General features: G+C 38.5%; 2 protein-coding genes across 2 annotated transcripts; one reads left to right on the top strand and one right to left on the bottom strand.

Moving 5' to 3' along the window:
• Positions 1-3,591: 3,591 nt before the first annotated feature.
• Positions 3,592-8,854, bottom strand: sid4 (secreted immunoglobulin domain 4). The gene is made up of 8 exons (XM_028018843.1): positions 8,703-8,854; positions 7,960-8,106; positions 7,744-7,878; positions 6,150-6,322; positions 5,871-6,057; positions 5,625-5,804; positions 4,699-4,965; positions 3,592-4,600 (listed from the first exon to the last, which is right to left on the bottom strand). Exons 1-8 carry the CDS (start codon positions 8,749-8,751, stop codon positions 4,596-4,598), a joined length of 1,143 nt encoding a protein of 380 aa, XP_027874644.1. The 5' UTR covers positions 8,752-8,854; the 3' UTR covers positions 3,592-4,595.
• Positions 8,855-9,538: 684 nt separating this feature from the next.
• Positions 9,539-15,464, top strand: mvb12a (multivesicular body subunit 12A). Its single transcript, XM_028018844.1, has 10 exons — positions 9,539-9,686; positions 11,208-11,297; positions 11,588-11,671; positions 11,773-11,872; positions 11,965-12,094; positions 13,371-13,514; positions 13,592-13,701; positions 14,382-14,440; positions 14,517-14,579; positions 14,673-15,464. The coding sequence occupies exons 2-10, from the start codon at positions 11,208-11,210 to the stop codon at positions 14,736-14,738; spliced, it is 846 nt and encodes a 281-aa protein (XP_027874645.1). The 5' UTR covers positions 9,539-9,686; the 3' UTR covers positions 14,739-15,464.
• The last annotated feature ends 863 nt before the right edge of the window (positions 15,465-16,327 follow it).

The following is a 16,327-nucleotide window of genomic DNA, read 5'->3' on the forward strand; positions in this document are numbered from 1 at the left end:
ATATGTCTTATCTATAGCAGCTACAAAACCACAACCTATAATTAATTGTCTACTGAAGTACCTTGTACCTCTGAACTCGTTCACATTCTTCACCATACAACAAACTTCAATAATTTAATTTGGATGTCACTATATTTTTTTGCTAATTTGCTGAAACTGTCACCATGTCGTCACAGTATTGTCTGCATCTTTTTTCACAGATGCAGATAATCTGTGAAAAAAGTTTCCCCTGCGTTCTCCCAGTTCCAGCAGCGAGTACATGAGAATGATTGACAGCGCTAAGACATTCCTCCTGGCTCTGATTGGTTGTTTTTGGTTGGTACTGAGCAGCGCATTTCTTTTGACGGCAATAGTTGAAAAGGGAGGAGGTGGAGGAGATCGATCTTTTCACAGATTATCTGTCTCAAAGCATACTGTCATGATATGGTGACATGTAAAATAACATATTTTGTATAAAAGTCACATAAAAAAATACAATATGTAACAGAAAAGTGAAAAGTATCCAGCAGAACAATAACAGTAAACATATGATCAGAGTTACAATGAAAAGTTTTAGCCCATGTTCATGTGTTTCAGTGGTCTAGTCCAGACCCGGTGTCCGGTCAGGTGTGCCACATGAATCAGATGAGAACAAGAACAGACCTAAAACTTGAAGGACGCTCACCTTTGACTACTGGAGTTGGACAGCATGGTCAAAGTCCAGACCTAAGCCCAGATAAAAATCTGCAGCAAGACAGAAGAATTTACGTTCCGACTTCCTGCCCATCGAACCGGATTGAGCTAAACATTTTAGTCTGCAGATGTGCAAACAGAGACATAACCCAAAAGACTGACTGCTCACCACATTTGAGCATCAACCATCATTTTAGCTTTTAAATCTAAATCATTTTAATTCATAAAGCACATTAAGAAAACTATTTGATTCACTAATGTGCTGCACAGTACGAAAACAGATCAAAATACCGCACTGTATTATTTATAACCACTTAAAAAAAACCTCAATTCAATTATGCAAGACTTTTGAACAGCACTGTCCAATAAATTCAGCTCCTGTATTTTCCCTTCATCCCCGGCTTTCCTCCCCTCCCTCGGCCTCTCTGTGAAGTGAGGGGGTGGCTTAAAGGTGACAGAGGGCAGATGTTTCCTCTCTCTAGTTTTGAAGTGCTTTGTAAAGGTGGAGATAGTGGAAAGGGATAAATCCACGGAGGGTTTTTTACAAGGGAGGCCACAGTCACACGTAGGCCCTGCCGTCTTTTCTCTGGCAGCAGTGCTGGAAAGCGCGGCTCCGCCGTTCCAAGTGGTGCTGCGATTACGAAACCTGAGCGTTCACCTTAAACCTAATATAATCAAAGCTACTTCCAGCAGCCGAACCAGTGGGGGCTTGCCTGTTGCAACATATTGGTCTGGTCAAATAAAACTTTGTTCAGTGGGCGGATATAGTCCCATGTAGACAGACAGCTGGGAAGACTAGAGAAAGCGCTCTGTCTTTTGTAAACGTTAGCATTAAGTCAAGTCATCTGGAGAATTATGCCTTATCTGTCCAGTGCATCTGTCCCTCCATTTATTAACTGTTAACAGCTAGGATAGTTTCTTTGGCCTGCGGGTATATGACTGCAAGTGTCAGCTCCCTACTGTCACCGTGTGGTTAGATTTAGTCATGCAGAGATTTATGGTGATTTCAAAAACAGTCATTAAACGCATGCACGACGGAAGGAAGTGATTTTAAATAAACATAAAAGTGAATTGATTGTTCTATCAAGTATTCTGACGATTAATCGATTAATTGGATAACAAATTAGCAGATTTTTCATTTAACCCCTTAAGCTGTTTTTGTTCAAAATTTGGAATATATTAAAAGATGCAAATAAACAAATAATGGAGTCCCCTTATAAGTAGGAAAATTAACGTGTTATTGTATGAAATGCAATAATATATTATTCCTTCACTGTATGCAAAGGATCTGTCTGCAGATAATTTTTTTTTTAAATCAGCAGTGTGATAAGCTCAACCCTTTCAGTTTGACTACCACTACAGTGCAGGGCATGGATTTTCTGGTTCTTTTTTTAATTAACCGATCAATAATTGAACAGAAAAAGGTGTTTAGTAGATTTTTGTCTGCAGAATTTGAACCATGTAAAGCTTAAACTAGGATACTTGAGGAGTTCTGGGTAAAACATATTTACACGCAAAAAAAGCAAGTTTTTTATTGTAAAGGCAAAATGGATTTCTTTTTTTTTTTTTAAGTTTTGTAAAAAAAAACAACTGTGTGAGTCTATGCTCTTGTTAACAGTTAGTCGATTACAAATTGACTATTACTTCAACAATCGATTAATCACAATCAATACGATTAATCTTTTCAGCCCTAATTAAGACACTGTAAGTCACTTTTTTTCTTTTTTTGCGTAACCCCAAACAGAGAGAAATTGAAAGCAACAAGCCCCATGCGGTTACAGTCTGAAGTTATGATAACTGAAACATGCTGCAGTGTCTTGTTAACTCTTGCTAATGGGGAGAGCACATCTGTTTCTATGCTAAATGAGCTGATCGGCTCATTTTGACCTTTTGACTGCTTATGCAGAGTAAATGAAACCAGGCACAAAACTACCACAAGACGGGTGTGACATTTGTCATGTACATGGTGTGCACTTCTCTGTGTTGTGAGAACTGTCAGAAGTGTTTCCTGGAATGGGAAGATACCAAGAAACAATGAAGTTACAGGAAAAAGAAAGCAGACTCTCTCTCAAGTGTGAAACAATAAAAATTACCCAATCTTTTACAAGGTTGTAAAATTATTTTAATCTAACCTCATGTGTACAAAAAAGAAAGTTGGATTAAGTTGCTCAGAAGTTCTTCTAGAAGCTGTGACAAGTAATTATTTAGCCTAAGACTTCATCTGTCTCACTTTAGGTCTTTGTATCAATGTATCAATCAATCAAATTTTATTTGTACAGCACATTTCAGCAGCAAGGCGTTTCAAAGTGCTTTCCATCATATCAAACACAGAAACACAAAACAAGATAGAATCAACAATCAAAACACGACATTAAGTCAAGTTCCATCAATAAATTTGTAATTGATTACATTTCAAATACAATCCTAAACAGGTGGGTTTTTAGTTGAGATTTAAAGGAACTCGGTGTTTCAGCTGTTTTACAGTTTTCTGGAAGTTTGTTCCAAATTTGTGGTGCATAGATGCTGAAAGCTGCTTCTCCTCGTTTGGTTCTGGTTCTGGGGATGCAGAGCAGACCAGAACCGGATGAAGACGTTTTGATCAACTCTTTGTTTGTAGCATTTCCTCAGTTCCAGCAGCGTTGTTGTCAGGTTGAGGGCTGAGTGAACATTGCAACGTCTTGATTCTCTTCCTTTTTTAACCTTTCTTCTGCAGACTAGCTTCTGTATCTGAGATGACTTCAGGAGCCATGGCCAAGTTTTCAGTAGAAACACTGGGAAATGCACTAGCATTTCTGGGTTGTTAATTTATGCACCTTATTGATTATTCAATAATAAATTAAATATCCAATATACTCGTCCCTTTCACATATTGTATTAACATTTAGCTTTTTTCATGTTTGATTTATTTCATTTTCTGTCATTCCTTTGGCTTTTTGTTCCTTTTATTTTTTTTTTTGAGCAGGCATGTTTTCATCACGCTGCCCTGAACCTTTAGCCCGTCGAACTTAGCCACTCTGAACTTTCAGTCTCCCCCTGGGCTGTTTGTTGTTTGCATTTCAGTCTGATCAAGATAACAACCTGGTGCGTTTACAGCCACAAGGAGGAAACATATATTTGGTCTGTTTTTCTCTTTTGGATGTATTTTTTGTCTCCTTCCTGAATATTTTTAAAATAGCTATGTTTTATTATTTGTATTGCCCTTTTACGTTTGTTTGGATTATATTTCCTTTATATGTTTGCTGTAAAATGTCTTCCTTTTTGGTCCTGTCTATGTCCTTTATATTAAGGGGCTACAAACTTCTCCATAGTATAAAATTTTAAGCACTGCTATACATAGCATACTGCTGTCTCTGTCATATAAACACTCATGCAGTGTGTGAGTGACAAAAGTTTAGTTTTTTCTTGTTTTGTCACACCTAAATATTTCAGATTATCAAAATAAATTTTGCAACCAGACAAATAATCAGAGTAAACAAAGAATGCATATTTTAATATGGAAATATAGAAGTGATATATTTCCAATATTTTCTCACATCACAAAGTAGATCTAAAAATTTTTGTTTTGTTATTATTATTTCAGTCTTATCATTATGTTACTACTTTGGAAAATTAACACGTATCAGATGGTTTTTTCATACAGTGCATTTACTGTATGTTTGTCTCAATTAATTTACTTTATAATAGATGATTTTAAGTTGAATTTTGTCCTGAATCCTGTACAATCAGAAGGAAAAACCTACTACATAATGTTCAACCCCATTCAGCTTTAGTTCTCAATAAGAGCACAAAATCAAACTGATGTTGTAACTGTTGGATGAGGATTACAAAACAAATGTTGGCTTTTATTCTCCACAATACATGGATATATTAAATAGAATCTTTGCTGCAGGCAATTTTTATGCCGCCTGTCGGTCCACGCTTACTCAGGCTGTTGTGACAAACAACAAAAAGAGAAATCGGGAGATTAGAAATATAACAAGCAAAGCAAGTTATTAATTTGGTAGCTTTTCCAAAAGACCAGCTCACCTTTTATGATGACTTTCGCCACAGCCTCGCTCGAACCAACGTGGTTGGTGGCCACACACTTATACGTTCCTCCGTCGCTCTGTTTAACACTGGCTATCATCAGCTTCCCCTCCCTGGTGGTTTCTGCTCCAACCGGCAGACTGCCTCTTCCCACCCGGCTCCAGGTGAACTGGATTGGGTGAGAGCCGTGGGCCAGGCACTGCAAGACCAGAGAGTTTCCAGGCTGGAGCCGGGCCTGGTCCGGCAGGCAGGTGGCGTACGGAGGAGCTGCATGTGGACGACAGCCATTAAAGGGATAGTTCAAGATTTTTTAAATGAGGGTCTGTTGAAAGGAAGGAAGCTGTGCAGACAACTTTATTGGTGCCTTAATTTAGTCGAAATCCAGCTAGTTGGAGAGACAACAAACAACGTTTTTACCATCTTACTTGGCCTGGAAAAGGTTTCCATATTTCATGTTCTGTAAATGTTTCACACAGGAAGATCATACTGGCCAAACGGCCTCAAGCTGCCAATTTCCTGCTTATTATCTTACTTTTCAGTGCAAATGACAGGATGAAAAATTATACAAGCGCTTCAGGACATCAGAAAATATTGATGGATTATTGGTGAATATTGCACTAATTAATCAGCTATGATAAGTACGCACTTTTCTTACTCTAGTTTTTTGTTAATCTGCCTTTGCCCGTTAACATCTGGTGTAAATTGACGGTGTAATTTATCATGTATCTGCTCAAGTGAGACTGAATCCAACAGGCTATCTTTTTGAGTGCTTAAGACACTTGCAGTGTATCAGCCAATAATTATTACATTCCAAAACAGCCCTTTGTGATGTTAATGTTGCAATAATAGCCACAATATATTCTATTGCAAACTGGATCCCTTGTCAAAATTAGCAACAGCAAGCACACCCATCATGTACTACTCACTGTCCACCTCCATGTCAGTGTACACCTCGCTGTAGCCGTGTATGTTGGTCGCGTTGCATATGTATTGTCCCGAGTCTTGGCGCCCCACGTCGGTCAGCGTCAGGACGCCATCAGCTACTGCGTGCTTCCATGGCAGTGGTGCTCTTAGCTTGGACCAGGTGATGACAGGGGTAGGGGAGCCTGGAGGGAAAAAATACATTAACGATGGAATCACAATTGGGGGATTTTCAGGAAAAACAGGCTTACCCGTAGCCTTGCACTCGATGGTAACTGTTTGTCCCTCGATCGCTGTCATCTCTTCGATGTTAACCGAAGCCACTGGTGTTCCAGGTGGACCCACCACGACGAGCTCAACCTCTGCCTCGGATTTCCCCACGTTGTTGTCAGCCTGGCAGACATACACTCCGGAGTCCTCTGGGCGTACGGAAGGCCACTGAGAAAACAAACATTTTGTTCCGCTTATCTGAAGTGTATAAAAACCAAAAGGATTTAAGTCTGACATCCTTTCTTTCGCTTATCTTTCACCTTTATTATGTGGGCGTCGTTTATCTCCTGAGTTACCAGCTGAAGGGTGGAGCCTCTGCGTTTCCAGGTGACCGTGGGGCGTGGCCTACCGGTGACATGACACTCCACTGCCATAGACTCTCCTGTTCTGATAAGCAGGGGTCCTGCTGGTGTCAACTGTACTTTAGAAGGATCTACGAGAGAGATGGATGCACATAACCACACTGAACTATGGAATTTACCAAGGGGCGACACAAAAAACATATATATATAAAATTGCTTCCAAAATGAATTTCAGGTCAATCTGGCATTGGTTAAGGTCAGAGCACTCGCTACGTCAATCACTTCTTGGCCTTTTCTTACCAAATCTTTTTAGGGTACAAAACTATATTTAATAGAAGCCATTATTAAATTTGCATCCACCAGTTTGAAGTGTTTGGAGTCTACTTTTCTAACTCATGACAATTTAATAATTGTTCTTTAAAACCTACAGTCTACTGTGAAGACATAAATTGACTTGATTCCAATAAATATGATCTACCACCAGGAGGGATCTTAAAGGTCTTTTGAATTTGTATATGGGTCTTAATCTTACCCTCTTGTATTATGAATCATAATAAGTAAGAATACAAATAAAGATTAATACAATGTTTTCCCATGGCAAAATGTGATTTAAATAGATTATACGTCTGATCTGAGTATTTTCATAAGCATTAAACCATATACTGTGGTTTAGTGGTTTGCTTACAGAGAGGGAGCTCAATGCATAAGTAAGAAATGGGTGTAGGAAGGAGCAAACCAAACCAAAGTTGGGATGGGCTCAATTTAACAGAGAGAGAGAGAAGTCTACATGATATTGAAAGTGTAAGAATACTTACAGACTATCTACAGCTCAAAAAATCTGGAAGTAATATTTAATGACCTGTTCAGTCGTGACTGTGTTATCTCCAAAATCACATCAGACATTTAATGGAGGACGTCCAACCTTTGAATGTCCTCCGTTGATGTTATTCTGCACTGTGCAGATATATGTCCTTTCTCCTTAACAGTGTAATAGATGAAATGAGGTTGTACTGTATGTTTACAGTACATTTATTGCTTTGACTCTGGGACCACCTGCATGTAGACTGGTACAGTCTGCTAGACTGTAATCCCGGACAAGCCCCCAAAATTTGCTGTTTCAAAAGAATCACTAACACAAAATAAAAACCCAACTTGTTTAAATTTGAGAACTTAATATGAATAGTAGGACATGAAAATTATTGTTTTTAAGAGTTTGTTAATTTTATCTTTAAACAACAACAATTGTATTGACAGCTCCTGAGAGTCACTGGGTAAAGATTTACAGATCACTGCCAACCTAAAATTCAACAAAAATATTTAACTAAGCTTTAGTCAGTTCCAAATTGTGAATGGATGTAATCTTTTTCTAACAACATTGTGCGGTATAAAACAACATAAAAAAATTGACCACTTAGATATTAATCAATACTTGGTAAATATTGATTAAATGGAGGTTGGCTTCTTAGAAAATGTAGCTTCTCTTTCAATAAGAATTGGACCTATTTTTGGGGAATCTCATTTTCCAAATCTGAAGTGTAAAGACAAAACTCACATTTGACATTCAGCACAACGTTGGCAAAGCTGCGTCCAGCGGCGCTGATGGCCACACAGCGGTACTGGCCGTGGTTTCCAGGTCGAGCGTTTGCAACCGTCAGCACAGACCCATCTGGACCAATCTTTACATTGTCTGTATGGGAAAAAAGATATTTCAGAGAATATTTGCAGGTATTTTATTAGACAAACACTTTTAAGTGTAATTCCTCCTGACCTGGCAAGGCCTGATTATTGGCTCTTCTCCACTCCAGCTGAACGGGTTGGACATTGCTCTTCACCTGGCACCTGTAGCTGACAGACTCTCCCTGGCGGATGGTTGCGGTCCGAGGCTCCACGGTAACGACTGGAGCCTGAGCTGCCACTGACGACGGATACACAGAGGGACAGAGGTGTTACATGTGAGGACAAACACAAGTACGAATCAACTGTGTGAACCTTTAAACAGGCCCTGAGTGACACTGAGAGTAAACAAATGACCACCCCAAAGCAAATATATCATGATGTGTGTGGTGACAAAGTAGAAATTTAAACCAAAAAAACTGTCAGTAACAGCGCATTACAAACTTTGTTTCATCTGATTTTGAAATGCCTGTCTCCAGACCAGCTTAAAGGGGAAGGAGCTGTGGACTATACAAAGAAACATATATTTTTAATCATCTTGTTTCCCCTCCCCTTTTTGTTCTATAATGTTTTGCTCTTTGTTGTCTGTGTAAAATATGTTGCAATGCACTAAAATACAATTGGGACACCCCCTAAAGTGGTTAAAATTATCCCTCTTTGCGCAGTTTGAATCTGAACTTGTGTCAAAAGTATGGTTTTGTCTCAACTAAGATATTCGGCAAACAAGTAAAAAAGTAAGGTTACTGTCCTTTACAAAGGACAGGAACCTTTTTTAAAGCCTGAGGTAAAATAAAAGGAATATATTTTTTCCTCTCTGAATAAAAACCGAGTTCTTACCTGAGCATATCAGGGAGCAGAAGATCAGAGCTGCAGCATATGAACCCATGATGAGCAAAAAGCAGTTCCACTGTCTCTGCTCTGCACTACTTTCTCCGTTATCACTTTGGCCTTTAACCCGTCCTCTGTGCTGACCCCTTTTCCAAATAGTGTCTGTGGGTGCCAGTCACGTATTAAAAGCTGTTTATCATATATTCTGTCTGTTTTTGAGCTAATGACAATAATAGTTTTATAAACACAAATGGAGCTTGTGAATGAAAAAAAAATGCCATTTGTATCTTGAAAGTCAACATTTCCCATCAAAAGTAAATGCAAATAAAATAGTTTTGTTGCACTGACATTTGAAAATGAAAGACTTGTAAAGACTTTAGCTAGCTAGCACTAATATGTTTCTGGCTGGTAGTTGTTAATATTTAACATCGCAAGTTCGATTGGAATCCATTCTTTCCTTAAAGTATTTTTCTTCAGAGATCTAAAATGTTCGTTCGAGATAGAAAGAAAAATGTACTCATGAAAACCTGGAGGTTAAATTTTAACATCCACAAGAGTTGTTGAAAGAGTGACATTTGTCCTTTCCAGAAGAAAGCTTAAATTGTGTTTTGTTTGTAGTTCTGACTGAGAGGAATTTAATTATATGACAAATCAGCTTGCCAAAAAAAGGTGAGTACCATGTAAGGTAAAATGTGTTAATGTATTTTTCTTACTTGTGTAAACACCCGGCTATGAATGTATATTCGTCTTTTGTTAAAACTGTGTGCCGCGGTAATAAAAAAATACCGCTGCTGCCACCTTGCGGTTCACTTCGCAAACTTACTCTCTCGTCATGACGTAATGCCTCGGGGTCTGACGGGAGTTGTAGTTGGGATGGCCTGAGAACTTCCTGCTTCCACGACTGCGACCGAGATATTTCGGCTAGTAGCTGAGAAGTTCTTTATTCTCCATAAAAGCCGCCGAAAAAACAATAGAAACGGATTCACAGACAAGGTAAGTGTTTCCACCTTTGTTGCTTGTATATGTCACTTTATGAAACAAGCAGCGTTTGTGCCTTTTGGGCAGGAAACATCCAGGTTTCCCAGCTGAACAGTCGAGTGTAAGGTTAGTTCATCTTTTACTGTTCAAATTAGTTTTTTTTGTCTGGATAAATTTGGAAATGTGACACATAACATTACTATACGATATGTAACTTTATCGGGTAATGTTAAAGGATAAGGTTGTTGTGAAACCGACTGGTTATCTTTAGAGCTACGTAAAGAAAGAGTTAATGTACCTGAATCTGACGTGTTATTATTGTTCCTTAAAGGCAACACAATGAGAGTACGATCTTTATTTGAAGAAAAAAAAAATTATCTAAAGTATCACCGTAACTAAATAGTTGATTAATTAAATTTTAATTAATTAAAATTAATTAATGGTTGATATATGGGGAAAATACCTTGTTTTATATTTTTATATGTAGTTTTTTTTTTAAAAGCTTGTTTCTTTACGTTTTCAAATTACAAGACATACATTGGAGTTTGTTTGGTAACAGAGGTGACGAGGAGAAACGTGTTAATTTTATGAATAAGTCTTGTGTTGAGAAGCAAACTGTGGCCGTCTCCAAATCAATTCATTCCATTTTTAACGCAAATTTAAGCTAAATATAAAAGAGCTTTCCAGAGGAATGTATGTAGAATGTAGATCTGATTAATTGCGATACACTTTGATGTAAGGAAGACCAGAGAAATAGACAGACATTGAACATGTACAGTACGTTTACCCTGAGACAAATAAATTTAGATAAAATACAAAATTATATTTATTTCATGAACTAGAACTAAAAATAATGAAGGCCAGAAAACAACGCTGCTTTAAATCAGCATTGATTTAAAGCAACTCGGTGTTTCAGCATCTTTGCAGTTTTCTGGATGTTTGTTCCAGATTTGTGGTGCACAGAATCTGAATGCTGCTGGTGTCCTCAGATCTTCAGACGGTGATAGGAGAATGAGCAAAGAATCTAACACAGTTTTTAAAAAAAAAAAACAACACATCTCTCTAGCAGCTGTATTTTGTAGGGCTTAAGGAAACCAGAAAGCGCAGCATTGCTGTCTGCACTTCGTTAGTGTCAGTACTGCGTGTTCTAAAAGCATTATTAAAGTCTCTGCTTTGGACTCGAGGAGAAAAGCCACTTCCTTTTGCTGTCAGAGCGACATTTCTTTCTCTGAATAGTTTCTTTCTGTTTGGCATTGTCTACTGAGAACTCTGAAGACTGAATGAGATCTGGTTGTCTGAAACAATGGACTCTGCTGACCTGAGTGATTTCCCACTCGCTGTCACATGGACATAAATAATTCGCTTTCTCAGTGCCAAAACGTCAGGAAGTCACTGCAAAGGGGGTTTGAACATAAATCCATTGCTAGATTAAGAACGTGTTGTTATTAATCTGTAAAATTCTGCAGTTTTTAAGGGTGTTGAGTGTTTTTAAATTAATTAAAGATATAGTTTTCCCTTTTGTTGTTTCTGTCACAGATGTCCTTGATGGAGTCGGGAAAAGTCCTGCCTTTGACGGCGGTGGCTTGGACATCCAACACCGGCTGCTGCCCCAAAGATTTCACCCTGGTAAGGAAACGGAAATTTGAGGTGCAGCGTCGACTGGCCTTATTGCTTCAGTACAATTAGTCTCAGAAGGAAATGTTTTTAATTAGTTTGACTGGAGAACTGGTCAGCGAGTGACAATAAGCTCAATACTGTAAGGTTAGCATGATTTAAAAAACGAAATTCATCTCTCGCTTCTGCATTTAAAGTTATCCAGAAAATACGATATACATTTGTGTAACTTTAGCAACCGGCTACATGGTAAAAACACGATCTTCTTGTGCAATTTTCTTCATGTTCTCCTCTTCCTGCAGATCAGCATCACAGTAGACGGAGTGGCGGCGAACTTCACGCGTGGCTTTGGCATGAAGTCCGGATATTACCTCTGTTACAGCAAGGTAACGCAGAGAGACGTTTACTGCATTTGATGAATGTTTTAGGTTACACCACTCTGTGGTCTCTTCTGCTCCATGACTCAACCGGATTGCTCTCCTTTTAGGACCTGAAAGGCAGTGTGGTGGTTTCAGACATTCAGGTCATCTCGGACAAAGACTCCATTCCCCACGGCTACAGCTACATTAGAGAGTTCCTCGATTCAAGTGCGTACAGGCTTGCTCAGGTTTGGAACGTTGACGCATTTTCGTTTTTGCTGCGTTCTTGACAAGCATTTTGTGTGACGCTTTGTGTTCAGAGACCGCTGTGTCTAAGAAGAAGCGGGTGGTTGTTCGCACGTCCCCGGTGGCCAACGTAGAAATGGCTGTGTTGGACATCAAACTGACAGCCAAAAGCAAAATGCTGCTGCAGCACTACACTTACGTGGGGTTAGTAGCATCCATTCGGGCAGCTCTTCATCTTGAATCTTCATGAAAAAGTGTTTTTGGACATATATTCCTTTATTTAAAGTGAAACGCTTGTAGATTTGTTACACACACAGTGATACATTTCAAGTGGTTGTATTGATAAGACCAGATGTTTAGAGTGATGTATCTAGGCATCTCAGTGGAAAGTTTAGTGGAAGGAAAAAGTGTGGTAGAAAAAGGTGCGCAAGCCAACAGAATAACTGCAGCTTTAGGAAGGTTAAAGGGAAAACCTAAAAGGTGAGGGAAGTCAGCAAATTCAAGAGCCAACACACACAGAAATATTCGACACCTGATCCACAGCTGCCCTTCTTCTTATGATAAGCCACTCCTGAATAAAGGACAATAGCATAACTGTTTATATTGGGATAAACAGAAAAATGCCTCTTTTCATTTAAGAGTACATTTTACACTTCATTGGGAACTTAATAGTCTGGAGGAAGAGTGCAGAGTCACACTATTCAAATTGCTTGAGTTGTGGTGTGAAGGTTTTACAGATATTGGTAGGGGTGGGCGATGTGGACTTAAAGTTTTATCACGATATTTTGCGGTACTATTGTAATGATAAAACTGACTTTAAGAAGTATCTATGACGTCTTTTTTGACTGTGTGTGACAGCAATCATTTCCCCACAAACGCAAATATTTCTCTTGAAAAACATTCCTGTTTGTAACATGCTTCTTTAGGACACCAGCCACATAAAAAAGTGTGGTTTGTGTCACTAAACTCCACACAGTAACTGTATTTTCATATTTTTTGGTATTTTTTATTAATGCTTTCATTGAGCAAACCTAACAATCCTGATAATACAGACAGTTTTGGGGGATTTTAAACATCATCAATTGGAATTTATCATGACAACGAAGAATCGAAACTCTTATCGTAATAAGAAATTTATCACAATAAATGATAAACGGTACGATAAATGTAACTTGGGAACTATGGAAACCATCATAAATATGCTCGTATCAGTTTCTGGCCGTGCCTAGTTTACAATGATATCACAGCCCTTGACTGGCCAACCATCTGGCCAGACCTAAACGCCACAGAGGATCTTATGTTTCAAGAGGAAAATCAGAGACACAAAACCCAACAAGAAGGCCGAGAACCTCCACGCCATCCCACCTTGATGCAATAAATCATCATCGCCAGAAATAAACACCTGACACACATCGTTACTAAAATAACTTTTTAACTTTTCATAAGTAAGCTTTTAACTTGTCAATGTCAATCTGTGCAGCGACATCAACGGCTACGTGCTGTGGTGCAGGAAGGGTCCTTTCTCCAGCCCCGCCCCCAAAGCTAAACCTCGTAGCATCAGCTTAGAGATACGCAGTCTCTCTCTGGAGGAACCGTCCGCTCCGGCTCTTCCTCTCCGGTCCAGGTAGGCATCCAGAGTGAGACGCAGAGACGTTGTACAGGTTGGATGCCGCACGTGTCAACGTTTGGTTGTTGCTGCAGGGACCTTCCTCCTATACCGCAGCAAAGCCGGCTGAGTAATCGCCGGCACAGCCTGAATGCCGGGGACGTCCAGAACACATGTGCTGACAGCAGTCTTCAGGCAATTACAGGTGACGATGGAACAGGTTTTTTTTTTTTATTAACGGTTCCCTTTCCACATGACTAGAATGTTTTGTCTTGGATAATCGGGTCGACTGGAATGATGACTGTTCACACCTGAAAGTAAAATGTGTCCTGACTCATCGGACATCAGGTTTTATTTTACAACGTTCATCAAACATTTATGTCTCTGGATGATGTTTGTCACCTCTTGGAGACAGTTAAATGACTGGAGGTAAGATGATCCCCGGTCATCTTACATCTTTACTGCACGCTGTACACTTGTGACTTTCTCACCAATTACTGTATGTTAGCATAGGGACTGAACAGAGCCGGTTTTAATGAGAGATTCAGTTCTTCAGACTGAAGGTATACACTTTAGACCAGTAATGTATACAGGCTTTCATTTTGTCCAGGGCCGCAGCTATTTTAGCAATCGATTATTCTACTTATTGTTCTGACGATTAGTCGATTAATTGGATTTAAAAACCATTTGCACATTCGGCAGATTTTTCATTTAACCACTTGCGCTTATTTTATATAATTTTAGAAATACGTTTAAAAAGTACAAATCAATGAATGATTCCATGCTCTTTTTCAATAAGAAAAAAGCGTTTCAGAAATGTTTTGTAAGTTGCTGTTGTCGTTTTTTAATTAATCAGGATAAAAAATTCTTCTTTTTTTTTTTCAGCTTTAGATGGAGTTCCCTTCAGCCTGCACCCGGATTTCAATTTGCAAGCAAATGGCACGGTAAGGTTGTTCTCTTTTGTTTGATGTTTTTGACATTGAATTGCATATTATTTGTTTCTTGCCATGCTTCTCTTAGGCTCTCCAGTTGAATTCCCAACTAAACATCCACATAAAGTCTGTGAGAGACATTGAAAATGAGGTAGGTTCAACTGTGATCCTTGGATTTAAATCACGCGCCCTCAAGCTGCAATTAAAAATCAAAAACGCACTCCTTTGTTTCTTGGCTTTTCAGTACAACTACACGTTTACAGTGGAGGAATCTGCTGCCAAGAGGATCCGACCGTCGGTCTCAACATAAACTGTTCAGTGATCGTTACAATCCCATTATATCGATCAACTATTTCTGTTACTTTACTGTATGTTTCCACGGGGTTTTCCAAGGTAACGGCTTACTAGACGGTGGAAATCAAGAATAATCATGTTCATATTCTAGATTCATTTGTTGAATCTACCATTCAGGAAACCTAAAAGCCATTTATTTGTATGTTAAGTATGTAAAATTGAGGATTTGTAGAATTCAGTTTGCTCCAGGAAACTCCTGGTTGTTTCACTTCACAGGGATAAAGGTGTAATTAGTTTTATAAATCTCTGTATCTGCTAGTTTGAATTGAACATATGTTGCATCAAACCCAAGGTTTATTTGGTTTTACTTGTAGATTTTAAATATTTAGTATTTGTATCCTAAAAAGGAAATGCACTTTGTCACTATAGATGTTTTCTTTGTGCTCTTTTCTGTTTCCTGTAACATTTCTCTGTTCTATAGCTTTAATGTTTTTTGTTAGGATTTCTACAGAGCTGTAAGCCTCGTTGATGGCGCAAACTTCAGGCCTTGATAGACATGGTCCAGTTTTCTTGAAAGAAAAGCAAACTTCTGTTGATACCTTTGATTTTATATGTGCTTTTGCACAATAAGACGTTGGCATTTTTTTGTTGGGACCAAATATTTGTTGTTGAATTGTATTTTTTTTCCTTAGCTTTACTATAAACTCTGACAGATTTAAAAGTAAAAACCTGCAAAAAATTACTTTTGCATGTCAGTTTTACTACCGGTATGTTAAATATAAAGATATGTGCTCTTTACATAAATCAATACTTTGCAGAAGTTTGAAACAGCCAATGATTTCCTTTTATGTTGCTTTAAAATAGAAAAATTTAATTAGAACATAATACATGGTTTTGATAAATAGTACTGCATTTTTTTTTTCATTGAACTTCTCAGTCCAGTCCTGGTGCCAGACCAAGCTAGCATACTATGAGGAGAGGTGCTTTCTGCTTTAAAAAAAAAAAAAAAAAGTAGCCAATGTTAAGGTCAGAGTTTTTGAAAACATAAAATTAATAAAGATTGCAAGGAGGACTTCAAACTTTGACACAATATTGTATTTGGATAGTTGGAGTTTCTGCCTCGTCAGACATGAATAATGCTTGATAAGCTGCTTCAAGCGTCTGCTAAATTGGACTTGATTCAAAGGTGAATCGAGTTTATTTTCATTTTAAAATTATCTTAACCAAATTTAGGGTGTTTCATAAAGCTAAAGGTCAGTTCTGAATTTGTTCACAACAATTTCTCAACACTTGAAAGCGCACCCTGATTGGTTGAAAATATTTCTGTGAAGTACTGCCACCTGCTGGACTAAGCGGGAATATTCACACTTTCTACTTCCGGTCTTCAATGCTGCACTTTTTAAGAGCCTAAACAGAGACAACAAAACAGTCTTAGAAATATCCAGACCAATAGAGTTGCTCTTAGTTTTCCTGTCCATCTGTCAAATCCTCCCCGCCGCATGATGCTGCAACCATTATGCTTCACTAGCAATAGTGACGTGCTTGGTTACGTAAAGGTCAAAGGAAAAAAAACAAAAAAAACATCTAAAGATCAAAACTTTGATG

The sequence above is a fragment of the Xiphophorus couchianus genome, chromosome 5 (genome assembly GCF_001444195.1).
Source record: "Xiphophorus couchianus chromosome 5, X_couchianus-1.0, whole genome shotgun sequence".
NCBI lineage: Eukaryota > Metazoa > Chordata > Actinopteri > Cyprinodontiformes > Poeciliidae > Xiphophorus > Xiphophorus couchianus.

What these genes read in the sequence shown, in the direction of transcription:
- sid4 (XM_028018843.1), bottom strand. Translation starts at nt 8,751, where the DNA reads ATGGGTTCATATGCTGCAGCTCTGATCTTCTGCTCCCTGATATGCTCA. An exon ending in CATCGAGTGCAAGGCTACGG is followed by an intron (nt 5,805 to 5,870) that starts GTAAGCCTGTTT and finishes TTTTCCCTCCAG; the next exon opens with GCTCCCCTACCCCTGTCATC. An exon ending in CACTGACATGGAGGTGGACA is followed by an intron (nt 4,966 to 5,624) that starts GTGAGTAGTACA and finishes GTCCACATGCAG; the next exon opens with CTCCTCCGTACGCCACCTGC.
- mvb12a (XM_028018844.1), top strand. Translation starts at nt 11,208, where the DNA reads ATGTCCTTGATGGAGTCGGGAAAAGTCCTGCCTTTGACGGCGGTGGCT. An exon ending in ATTACCTCTGTTACAGCAAG is followed by an intron (nt 11,672 to 11,772) that starts GTAACGCAGAGA and finishes CTCTCCTTTTAG; the next exon opens with GACCTGAAAGGCAGTGTGGT. An exon ending in ATTTGCAAGCAAATGGCACG is followed by an intron (nt 14,441 to 14,516) that starts GTAAGGTTGTTC and finishes TGCTTCTCTTAG; the next exon opens with GCTCTCCAGTTGAATTCCCA.